Source organism: Marmota monax, unplaced genomic scaffold (assembly GCF_021218885.2).
Source record: "Marmota monax isolate L192 unplaced genomic scaffold, Marmota_monax_Labrador192_F-V1.1 WCK01_AAM20220418_F8-fsc00043, whole genome shotgun sequence".
In the NCBI taxonomy this organism is placed as follows: Eukaryota; Metazoa; Chordata; class Mammalia; order Rodentia; family Sciuridae; genus Marmota; species Marmota monax.
In genome coordinates this window covers 13,940,314-13,952,938 of record NW_026691982.1, presented here as the reverse complement: position 1 = coordinate 13,952,938, position 12,625 = coordinate 13,940,314, and the positions used below count along the sequence as shown (strand labels likewise).

Sequence of the window (12,625 nt, the reverse complement as noted above, 5' to 3'; positions counted from 1 at the left end):
GGAATCTACTTACCAGAAATCATCTGAGGATGCTTCTCTTGTCAATTCTGGGAAATGACTGCCAGAGAGAGGGAAAATAGAGCAGTCACAACACTGTGATCAAAAGACAGGCATTCAGATCAAAACATGAGCAAGAAATTCATAATTATTAGATTATATATATAAATTTACAGAGTCCCTTGAATTTCTTACTGTTTTAGTCAAAATTAATCAGTATAGTTTTATAAGAGATTTTATAGATTATTGATAAGTCATAGGTTATAGATAAGCCATAAACTATAGACTAATAAATATAGACTAATAAGATAAAACAATAAAGACAAGAGTTAATGTTAAGATAATTAAACATGTTTCAGTTTTAAGAAATAACAATACAGAAACATAAGTATATAGTCTCATATAGTACACAGACATAAGACTTAAAGATGTTAATGATAAGTTATAGACAATAAAATTGATAATTGGGGGTGCATAGGTTAACAATAGTCATAAATAAATGTTAAGATAATATAGGTTAAGTTACAAGATAAAAATAGTTAAGAAATAGTCATATTAAGTCGAAATTGCTATAGGCCAACATAAGTAAGCATTGCTAAAGTGACTCCATTACTATTCCTGTAAGCAAGGGCCATTTCTGGGAAATCAGCACATAAGCTGTGTCCCCCAAAAGAGCTGTGCTTTGTGTACTTTGTACCCTGCAAATGTACTTAAACCTAAACTGCACTCCTACCTTGGGGGGTCTTTAGTTCTGCTTAGGGGCTCTTAAGTTCCGTTTGTACCCTAAATGTGTTAAAACCCAACAATACACCTGCCCAAGGGAGTCCTTAGTTCTGCTTAGGGGCTCTCAGGTTCTGCTAACTGCTGTTTTAGCTCTGTGATTGGCTTGCTTGTATGATGCTAAGGAAAGTCCCTGAGTTGTGGTTTTCATCCTTAAATCCTCAGGACACAGGCCAGGAAATTGCTGTTCTCCGTAAGAGAGTCAGTCTCTGTGGAAGGCAGCCCCTGGCCATGTAGGCCCTGGCCAGGTAATAAAGCTCTCTAATTTGTTTCAATTCAGACTCTGTGTTTTTTGAGCGATCTCCCAAAACATTACTAAGCAAATATTTACAGAAATAAATCATATTTTAAATTTTAAAAGTTCCATTTGGGATCCATCAAGTTTTAGATACATTTAACAATAACTACAAATCTAAATTCCTTATATATCAGAAAGTCAAGATACTTGATGAGGTAAATTTATTTTGTTGGAAGAATACAAATAAAATTTCAAACACACTTACCCGTAGGTTACTCCAGCAATGCTACACTTCTTGAAGTTCATGATATTACATGTAAGAGTTCCAGTTTTATCAGAGAAAAGATATTTTACCTAAATCAAAGAATAAAAGAAATGTACATCAGGAGAGTAATAAGAAGCAAAGACCAATAAATGAAATCTTCTCTTCCATACTTTTCAAATCTGTATTAAACTTTTTTATTGGTTCTTTTTAGTTATACATGACAGTAGAACCCATTTGACATACTTACATACACGGTGTATCAAATTTAAATAAAGTAGATTTCCTTAAAGTAAGTAAATTAATAACAAAAAATAGCTTTAATGCTTAGACCAACTGCAAACCTTTTCTGTTACTAATTCTATAGTCAAATTGCAAGAAATGTGCAAATGAAGCTTCAATAATAGCTCTGGCACTACAAAGACCAATCTGAAGTCCTGCCACACAGTGTCTCAATGATGCATTTCACTCTTGGAAGATAATGCCACACCCTAATTACAGTATGCAGATCTGAAGAGTCCATCCTACAATTGGATTAAGAAGGCATAAGACAAATCTGCAGTTTCTCAATCACTATCACAATTCAGATGCAGATGAAGAAGACAGCATGCATCTTAGATTATATCACCTTCCAAGATGGAAAGTTTTACAGACTCAATTACATGATGTTCTCAAAACTCAAAGGCGAAAAGGGAAATCACTAAGTAGATCAACAAGACCTATGAGATGCAGCCATGTTCACAAGATTAACTTAATGTGAAAGAGATAATTACAAATGCAAATGTGGTAGGCTGGTTAGGCTATTTCAGGTTAGTGATGGGAAAGACAGGAAGAACTCTTGGCTATGAGACATGAGAGTTTAGGGTAGGTTTGGGGTGCTACCTAGTCATGTAGACTATGGAGAAGTCGCCTTATCCTCCTTATCCCAGTTTTGTCTAGGAGATTGCAACATCCTTCTACATGTCATTCTGGGAATTATGTTATGGATTGGTGAGGATGGGTGACTAACATGATGGCCCCAGAGGAAACTGATCTCTCAGTGGTTTTCTATAGAGGGGTCAAGAGTGTTTCTGGATGCTAGATAACTCCCAGAAATTCAAACACCTAGTCCAGATACTTTTTCTTAATGACAAAGCAAACAAGTAAACTGAGAATTATTTCTTAAAGCAACCAAAGGGCATTCAAGATAGAAAAATTATTTAATCTCCCTAAAAGAGTCAAATGTTATGTCCAAATATAAAATTACTACACTAAGGGCAATTTATGCTTTATCCATGAGTAAGTTCTTTAACATTTATTAATTATTTTAATGGTACACATTTATGAGGTTCAATGTGTAATTTGATACATGTACACAAAGTACAAGGAGATCAAATCAGGGTATTTGGCATTTCTGTCTCCTTAAACATTGTTAAATTTTTTATTAATACATAGCTATACATATTTAGGGATATAGAGTGTGATACTTCAATATATGTATACAATGCAGGTAATTAATATTTTATTAGTTCATATAAACAGTAAGTTTTAAATAAGCTTTATATACATCAAGTCTGGAGGTATAGAAGTAGAATAGGATCTGCCTTCTGCCTTTTTTAAAAAGAATTAAGCAATATCAAAATATTTAAAAATGAAAATTTCCTAATAAGAAATAATCAAGACTTGCTATCACTCACCCTATCGAGTCTTAATTGATACTAAAGGTTCCAACTCAGAAACTCTTCCCTATGCAAACTTTCCCCCCATCACCCTAGGTGTCTTGAGTCCTTTAAAACCTCCCATTTCTCAGAGCTTCTTTATGGAACCCAAAAATAATTATATTCTGAACACTGTGTTAAACTGAAAAAGGCAACTAAAGACCATATGGTCATCCCCTGGTATCCTCAGGAACCCCACCAAAATTCAGGGATGACCCTTATAAAAAATGGTACAATGCTGCATAAAACCTATGCACACACTCCAGTATGCTTCCTTTCTGTATCATCTCTAGATGACTTTTTAATATAGATTAAATGCTATTATAAATCATTGTTATACTGTATGTTTAGGGAATAATGACAAGAAAAAATAGTCTGTACATGTTAGATACAGACACAGCCATCATAGACTCAACTACATTTTCAGTCTGAGGTTGGATCCATCCCTGGATACAGAACCTGTGAATGTGAGGGCCCACTGTACAGGGCAATTCTCTATTCTCAAATGGCCTCAAAAGTCTCCATAAAGAAACAGATACTACATGACTAATCACATCTCTTATATTACTATATCTCTTATATTACTATATTACTATATTGGGAAAGACTGTTATGAGAACATAGAAGACAGACTCTTGCCTAGCAAACTGGAGAAGCGTTCAAAAAGAAGACAAAAGTAGTCTGATATGTACCAAAAACACAGAGATTCTTATCAAAGTATGATTTTACTAATGACAAACCTAGTTTAGAAAGAAAGAATGTAAGATTTAAAAAAAAAAAAAAAGAAAGTGAGGGCTGGGTTTGTTCCTCAGTGGTAGAGCACTTGCCTGGCATGTGTGAGGCACTGGGTTCAATTCTCGGCACCACATATAAATAAATTAAATAAAGATCCATCAACAACAACAACAAAAAAGTGTATATCAAATTTTTTTGTTTGTTTACTGGTAAGTTTAATTCACTTATAGTTATTTATTTATTTATTATTTATTTATTTTATTTATTGCATTACAATTCTTAATACACCTTTATACTACAATTTATCATATCTCTGATTGCATATAAGGTATCAAATTTTTTTAAAAAGTGAAAATTCAAGATCCAGAGTCAATTGCAGTGGCACGATTACACTTGTAATTCCAGGGACTTGAGAAGCTGAGGCAGGAGGATCGCAAGTTCGAGGCAATTTAACGAGACTCTGTCTCAAAATGAAAAGGGATAGAGATATATCTAAGTGGTTAAGCATCCCTGGGTTCAATCTCCTGTACCAAAAAAAGAAAGAAAGAAAGAAAAAGTACCCAGAGACCCATTCTGGGTACTATCCCTCACCTGTGTGAGTGGAACACAGGTGGGCAAACGGAAGCCAGAGACGCTGGCTTGCTGGGGAGGATTTGTGCTCTGTGCCAGGGATGTTCCCTTAAATCACAACCCACCCTGTTATACTAAGAATTTAAAAGCATGGATGTGAATATGAACAGTTCAAGAAAAGGTAGAAATATCTGCTATGATCTCCAAGTAGATTTGAAATATATTATCAAAGAAACACTTTCAATTTTTGTCTATAAAGTTCTAATCTATCACAAGATTTTGCCCACAAATTTAAGCCTTGACTTTCTGGAAACAAACAAAACTATAAAAACCATTGCAGAATGGGAAAGAACACCTACCTCCAACTAAGGCTTCAAGACTTTTTCTAGCCTTCTCATGACTGAGACATCTCACCTGCATCTTCCCAGTTGGACACAAAGTATGTGGGAGACATCCTACACTGAGCAGGGAAGCATAAGGCCATTCACTAAACCAGAGATCCTGGAGTAAGGTGTTCATTTTCTCATCTATAGAATGATAGCTCCCACCTCATAGGGTGGTTGGGAAGTTTACAATGTATAAAGCGAAATCATAATCTTTAATTGCAGTGCATTCAAATTTCAACTGCTGTGATTTCAATGTAAGCAACAGACATAAGTCAAAATACAACTCAGTAGAGAAAAGAAGAGTTCCAAGTGAAGGCAAGAAAGACACTGATTCACTGGAATATTCCAAACAAAATGTAAACATGTGAGGAACACATAACCTTCAAATAGCTCCCACACATTTCATGGGGGTTTCCCAGTATCCGATTATATGATCCTTGTTTTCCCTGTCATTGGCTCCTAACAAATACTTTTAAAAAGTTCAAATTTTTATTCTTATATATTTTTGTACCATGTTTTTGTACTATTCTATTTGCAGGTAACTTCTATGTGACAAAAGATAGGGAAAAAACAAGTCAAAGGCAAGGGAAATTCGTATTTGTTCATACTTTCAGATACCATAGAACTCTTCAGACATCCTAGCCACAGTCACAGGTAACTGTTCTTACAAAACCTCTCCATAGTTGTTCTGCTAACACTTGTCTCCTCTCCTGCTCATTCCACCACTACCACCCAAAGTTCTCAAAGAGGTTCTCACCTGCCCAAGCTCTTCATTAAGGTTTGATGTCCTGGCCATTGCAGGAGTGTCATTTCCTACATAATACATATCTATGTCCTGAGAAAGAGAGAAAGCACACTTTGGAAAATATGTACCATCGATTCTTTATTCAGATTAACATAGAAGCTACCAACAGGTACCTTAAAACCCGTCTGTTTTAATATAAGTATGATTTTTAATTTTGAGGTGAAAACAGTGACTGTTAAGATACAGAAACCTCGGAATTTAAGAAGGAAAATATGGTCTTTTATATACAGAAAGTTTAGTTTTTTCATGACCTAGACCAACTCTTCATGATTCTGAGCTTGATTAGTCCCTCATTCACAGGAATCCTGTGAAGACCAAATAAAAGTACATATAAATGTGACTAATCTGCAAATATTGGCTGCTGAAGTCCTGTGCTTAAGGGCCATGAAAATCCAGTTAAAAAAAAAAATCACTACTCTAGAGCTGGGGATATCACTCAGTGATAGAGCAATGCTTAGAATTCACAAGGTCCTGGGTCTATTCCCAGCACATACACATGTACAACTCTATCCTTCCAATCAAGTCCAAGTTTACTTTCACAATGCATTTTGGTGAATAATGAACACTACAGTAAACACACTTACGAGTGTATTTCCTTGGCACTAAATGAGACTTTAAAAGCATCTACACCAGCTGCAGCCAGATACCAAGAACCCACTGAGCATCCTGCCTCCACTATCTCACTTAGTCTTTACAACAACCCTGTGAATGAGTAGGCACCCTGTCCTCCCCATTTCTCAGGGGAACCCTTACCAGCTGTCTATTTGGATGGCTTAACCGTCAGACCTAGTCATAAATGGACTCCATTCTTCCTTTTCTAGGAGCTCAATTAACTGACAAAGGCTCAAGAGAGTATTAGAAAGCAGTAGTTGGCATTTCTCCAATAGCCCAAACTCCACCTTAATACTCACCCAGTTTATAAAAAGGGCTTGTGTGTATTTTACAACCTCAAGAGTCACCAGCAGACTGATGGGAATAAGATTGTTGTATAAGATGATGAACGTCAATAGGTTGTATCCAAAATTATCCGAGCTTGATTCTGTGGAAGAAAACCAAGGAATTTGTATAGCTTTAATTATAGTCTCTATTCAGTTTCTTTTCATTTTTGTTATTTTGAATTTTTTCTAAAAGATGTTGACAAAAAAGTTGCTTATTGGTTTATTTAGATCCAAGTTAAAAGTGCTTGCTCTTGTGCATCTTCTATTGCAGGAATTGTGAGTACAGAGACAAGTCAGACACAATTTCTGTCACTATGAGCTGGTTTCTCCTAGGAGGTGGTGGGGGATAGATGGAGCAGAGACAGCATGCCCCTCCACGTGACCACGCAGCAGGACACAGCTGTTAAAAAGGAGGTTGTGGAGCACCCCAGGAACCAACACAGCAGGTTTTTAATGGAAAAGCAGAAGGTGATGACTAGTGATTAGAAATTTGTAACAACTCTAAACCACAGTTACTGAGCTTTGAACCAAGAAATTAAATCAAATGGTGGTTTGATTGAGATATGGAGTTCTGGACGGTGGTTGTGATGGAAAGAAGTGCTAGGAAAGAATAAAATGAGTAGTCACCAGCTGGCCAGCAGACCCACCCTCCCACCACCCTCACCACCACTTAGCCAGTTGACAGCCTTTCTTCCTCAAATGTAGAATTTGGACTCACCAAATAGGATCTCTAAGTCCCAACACACTGATGCCCCTAAAAGTATAGCATTTGCTTAGAAATGAATATCTGTCTGCCAGTAAGATTACATGTTAATAAATCATTTCTTAAAGTTTTAAAAATTTCCTAAAATTAATTTTGTTTTAATTTTTTTAAAGAAATTGAAATTTTCTGATTTTGAACACTAGCTAAAAATGTTTAATATTATTATACATAGTGTTCAAAAGTAGAGTGTATTCAGGGAAAAAGCCAAACTCAAAGCTCCAGAAACCATAAAACTTCTGGTCCAAAGTCATGAAATGGAAGAGTTCCATAAAAAATACAACCCCCACCTGTATGTAAAAAAATGTTTAACCAAAAAAATAAAAAAAATCATCAACAGGAGATAAGAAAGGGCAGAGTCAATTAGGAACTGAAGTCAAAGTTCCAACAGTGACCATGAATATGTTAAGTCTGCTGGGTTTTGTCAGGGTTACTCAGATGCTATCATAAGAACAAGACAGAAAGTGTTATGAATATGACAAAAAGAACATTGTTCTACTGTAAATCATGCAGCTAGTGCTAAAGTTTGACATTACTCAAGCAATGTAAATGGCATTCAATCCCCACAAAGCCTGTATACCAAGATGGTGTCAATGCTATACATGTACCCAGACTGTGACATTTGCAGAATTAATATGCACACATAGTATCAGTCTCCACATTTGAGGCTAGTTTGGTCCAAACCCAAAGTTTAAGCACCAATGCCAAGGGATTGTGATCCAACTACAACTGAAATTCCGGTCACATGTCCCACATTTGTAAAGTGGCAACAAATGTTCTCCCAGAAAGTTAAAAGTGTATGTGTATGAGTTTTCTTTGTGACTAATTAGAAAAGTTTTAAAATTGTTTTAATCAGTTAAAAACTAAATATATTGAAAGATAGGAATAATAATAAACCCTCAAAAAACTACTTCTCCACTCCACCCCCAGAGCTATAGATTCATGTTGCTTAAATTCTGTTCCAGTTGGGTGGTAGGGATAGACCAGGATGACTACCAGCGCCTATCTTCCCTACGCGGGAGTTCCATGCTGCAGAAATTCTATCCCAGGGCAGAGCAGGCTGCTACCCCAAGTAGGGTTGGCTATCAGAACAGGAACACACTCAAGGAATTGATGTTATTTTAATAGAGTATTACAAAGGCCATGCCCAGGGCACTATCAAAAACAACAGAGATCTCAGTGACAAATCAAGGAAAGCAAATATCTTCACAAACAAAACAGGAAACAGCTAGAAACTTAGCATTGATATTCAGGGAAAAATATAGCCAAAGAAGCCTTCCTAAGAGTACATTTCTCCTTGATAAGGTAAAAAGTCACATCCATGTGCAAGGCTGTATCTATTCATGTGAAACCAAAAAGGGCACTCATGAGCTACCAGTCCCTAAATGAAAGTAGGATGCACTTTAATCTCCCCAAATGTCAGAGATATACCTTAAACCAACCACAGACCAAACAACAAAGGATAGACTCCTTCCTGGCTTAAAAACCAGTCATTGGCTGACCAGCAAGCCCTACTGACCCAAGAGAATCCAGACTTTAAAATAAGGTAAGGAACTGCCTAATGTGGATGGGTTTCCTTTCTGAGGAAACAAAAATATTCTAAGATTAGGTAGTAGTGAGAGTTGCACAAATCTGTGAATGTATTCGAATCCAATGTATATTTAAAAATAATTTTAAAATTAAAATCAAAGAAATGAAATAGAGCAGTAATTCCAGTGACTACTACTATAAGAGAAAAAAGACTTTGCAGAATTAGTTCAGAAAAGTCACTAAAAACTAAACAAAATCCAGCAACAACAGGCCCCGGAAAGAATAGGAAATCAGAACCCAGAGTTTCTACAATATTTTATCTAAAATACCCAGTTTTCAAAAACAAAAAAAAATATGAAACTTGTAAATAAAGAAGAAAAAAAAGAGCAATAGAAACTAAGGAGACTTCAAATAATGGACCAAGCAAAGATATATTCAAATAAGTAAAGGAAGCTGAAGAATTAAAGAAAAGCATGATTACAACAACTTCTCAAATGAAGAATATTAACAAAGGGAAGTTATTTCTAAAAAAAAAAAAAAATGGATATTCTGGAATGAAAAAAATACAATAAATGAAATGAAAAAAAATCACTAGTGGAACTCAACAGTAGACTTGAGTTGTCTGAGGAAATAATAAGTAAATGTGAGGAGAAGTTAACACAGATTATCTAATTTGAGAAACAAAAGAAAAAGAAAAATCAACAGAGCCTCAGAGACCTATAGGACACACCAAGGATACCAACATACACATAATGGCAGAAGCAGAAAAGAAGACTGAGAATGTGACAGAGCAATATTGAATAATACCTGAAAACTTCTCAAATTTAAAGAAAAAAGTCAATCTGCACATCTAAAAAGCTCAACAAAGTTCAAACAACAGAATAAACACATAACTATTGAAAACAGAAGACAGAATCTTAAAAGCAACAAAAGAGACTCACATCATACACACACACACACACACACACACAAACACAGAAATACAGTTAACAGACTTTTAATCAATTCAATGGAAGCTAGAAGAAAGTGAGATGTCATATTCTAAGTACTGAAAGGGAAAAAACAATGTCAATCGGAATTCTATAAGAATTCTATATCCAGCAAAACTATCCTTCAAGAAATAAAGAAAGTAAGGCATTCTAAAATTAAAACTGGAGTAATTTGTTGCCAATCCACTTTCAAGGAAATATTTAATGAAGTTTTCTAGGATGAAAAAACAAAACAAATGACAGAAATTAAATCCATATAAAGAAACAATGAAATGACAGTGAAGAAAACTATATAGGTACTTCTAAAAGATTATAATTACATACACTTATGATTTCTTCTGGATTTAAAAAAATGATAAAATTTCATTATAGAACTGCAATCTTGGTGTTATATGCAGGTATAATACATATGAAAGTATAAAAGTTCATAAAGAAATGATAACCTGCCAATAACTAATACACACAAAAAACAATATCAGAAATGGTAAGCAAGTAAGTTAATATAAAGCATCTCCATAAAATTATTTTTTTCTTTTTCCTTTTAGCTTCTTTAAGAGATATAAGGTAATATAAAGCAATAATTATAACATTGTATTGTTGGATTGGTAACATATACCTGTAATAATAATAGCACAAGAAGGGGAAGAAATGAAGGTGTAGTAGGAGTGACATTTCTTTATTTGCTTAAGTTGGTACTAATAAAAAATGGATTACAATAAATCAAGATATACATTGTAATCCCGAGAGCAACTACGAAGAAAATAAATTTTTAAATTGTTTAAAAATAATCATTTGAGTATAAACAAACCCCAAATGTGCCCATCTTCACTTCATTGAACAAGCCAGAGGAAACAGAAGGATGGCACAGCCAACAAACACTGACCATGTCTGGAAGGACTTTACAAAGGTGCTTTTGTCCTATTTCAATGAGCAACCCACCCCAACACTTACCCATCTTTTTGATGTACCAGTTACTTGCACCATGAGACCCGTTCCAGTACAGGGCCCCCACTGAGCTCACTAAGGCCATGACTAAGAGGATGCCAAACAACACCAGGATCTGCACATTGGTTACTTTCTCAACATTTGATCTTTTGAGAGGTGCTTTGGTGGAATTCTGTAAAACAGCATTAAAGTCAATAAGAGTCACACAACAGACTTGGGGGCATACTTGGGAGAAAACAAAGTAAAACAACCAAATTCAACACCTGAAAAATAAAAGACAATTTCTTTTCCAAATGAATTTCCAATTACCAATGAAATTTGAAAGCATATCATGCTCTTGAATTTACAGCTAGTTAACTCCACATGATTCATTCCACACTCACAATGACTACATCTTAGCATGAAATTAGCCACTTCCATTATCATGGAACACAAGAGACTCTAAATAATTTAAGTCCAGTTTAGAAGAAATCAGAATACTGCAAATTCAAGAGAAACTTAGAGAGTCTATACCATAAAAAATCTAGAGAAAACCTTCAAAGTAATAACACAGCTCCACAATAAATATACAGAGAGACATTTTTAAAGGATACATTTTTCCCCCCATTAGATAAAAATGTGAGGAAAGAAGATATATGCAAAGATATTTACGTCAATAATGCAAAATAAAACATTCATGGGTGTAAAAATTAATGGATAGATAAAGTTTCACTTGGAGAACTGTGAACAAGAAATGAGAACAAAAAGTTAGGAAGGGCCTTGTGGACAGGAGAATACCCGAATCATAAGCAGAACATAGACAGGAAGGTAAAACATTCTTGATGAGGCTAGAGCCCATGCCAGTGTTGGGAGGTGAGCGTGGGAAGAGAGATTAAAGCTAGAGTCAAGGATCATGGCATTTCAGGTAGAAATTTTAAGACTAAATCCCCTCTGCAGTGGGAAAGTCAATAAAACACCCTGAGCAAGATAGTTACACACCTGCAGTCATTTTATTTGATGATTTCTGAAAGTAGTTGTTGTGGGGAAAGTAATGCCCTCATCCTAATCCCTAGACATGTATATGTTATATTACATGGCAAAAGGGACTTTTTTTGGGGGGTGGGGGGAGTACTAGGGATTGAACTCAGGGGCACTCAACCACTGAGCCACATCCTCAGCCCTGTTTTGTATTTCATTTAAAGACAGGGTCTCACTGAGTTGCTTAGCCTCTAGCTTTTGCTTAGGCTATCTTTGAACTGGAGATCCTCCTGCCTCAGACTTCCAAGCCACTGGAATTATAGGCACATGCCTCTGTGATGGCTGCAAAAGGGCCTTTGCCCATATGATTAAAGTCTTTGAGAGAGGGAGTGTGTCCTGAATTAATTAAATGGGCTCAATCTATAATCACAAGGGTCCTCAGAAGGCAGAGCCTTTCCTGATCATGATCAGAGGGAGAGGTGACAACAGATGGTCAGAGAGCTACAATATCGCTGCCTTAGAAGATGGAGGGAAGGAATCACAAGCCAAAGAAAACAGGCACCTCCAAAGGCTGAAAGGTAAGGGGCAGACACCCACCAGGTCCTGCAGAGAAGAGCAGCCCATATCTTAAGCTCTAGTCCAGTAAGACCTATATCCAACTTCTCACCTACAGAACTGAAACATGGCAACTTTGGGGGGTTATAAGCCACTAAATTTGTGGGAATTTGTTAAGTCGCAATAGGAAAAAAAAATACAGTAATACAAATGGTTGAGGAAACACGGAGGAAAGTAAATCTAGGTGGGAATTAATTATGATAATCCATTCCTGGAGGTGAGGCAATTTCTGCATTAAATCAGAAGGCGCGAACTGGATGGTGTGAGGTGGGTGCTGGAGCTTCAGTCTGCACGTCTCCTTCCGTGAGTTTCAAGCCCTGGCTTTCCACAAGCCAAACTGATTTGCAAAGACTGGGTGACAGGGAAGCTTATAAGGCATTAACTAACACAGAAATGCATCAAACTTAAGTAAGCATTGTCT

The 12,625-nt window shown here is 36.0% G+C and overlaps 1 protein-coding gene across 2 annotated transcripts in view; it reads right to left on the bottom strand.

Annotated features, from left to right (window-relative positions):
* Atp8a2 (ATPase phospholipid transporting 8A2) overlaps positions 1-12,625 on the bottom strand; it is a 638,978-nt gene that overhangs the window by 438,977 nt on the left and 187,376 nt on the right. For both annotated transcript variants that reach the window (XM_058580786.1, XM_046448077.2), the window contains exons 11-15: positions 10,639-10,804; positions 6,382-6,509; positions 5,423-5,500; positions 1,281-1,369; positions 14-58 (exon numbers count right to left, since the gene is read on the bottom strand). In XM_058580786.1, the coding sequence (XP_058436769.1) occupies positions 14-58; positions 1,281-1,369; positions 5,423-5,500; positions 6,382-6,509; positions 10,639-10,804 (506 nt within the window). The remainder of the gene's footprint in view (positions 1-13; positions 59-1,280; positions 1,370-5,422; positions 5,501-6,381; positions 6,510-10,638; positions 10,805-12,625) is intronic.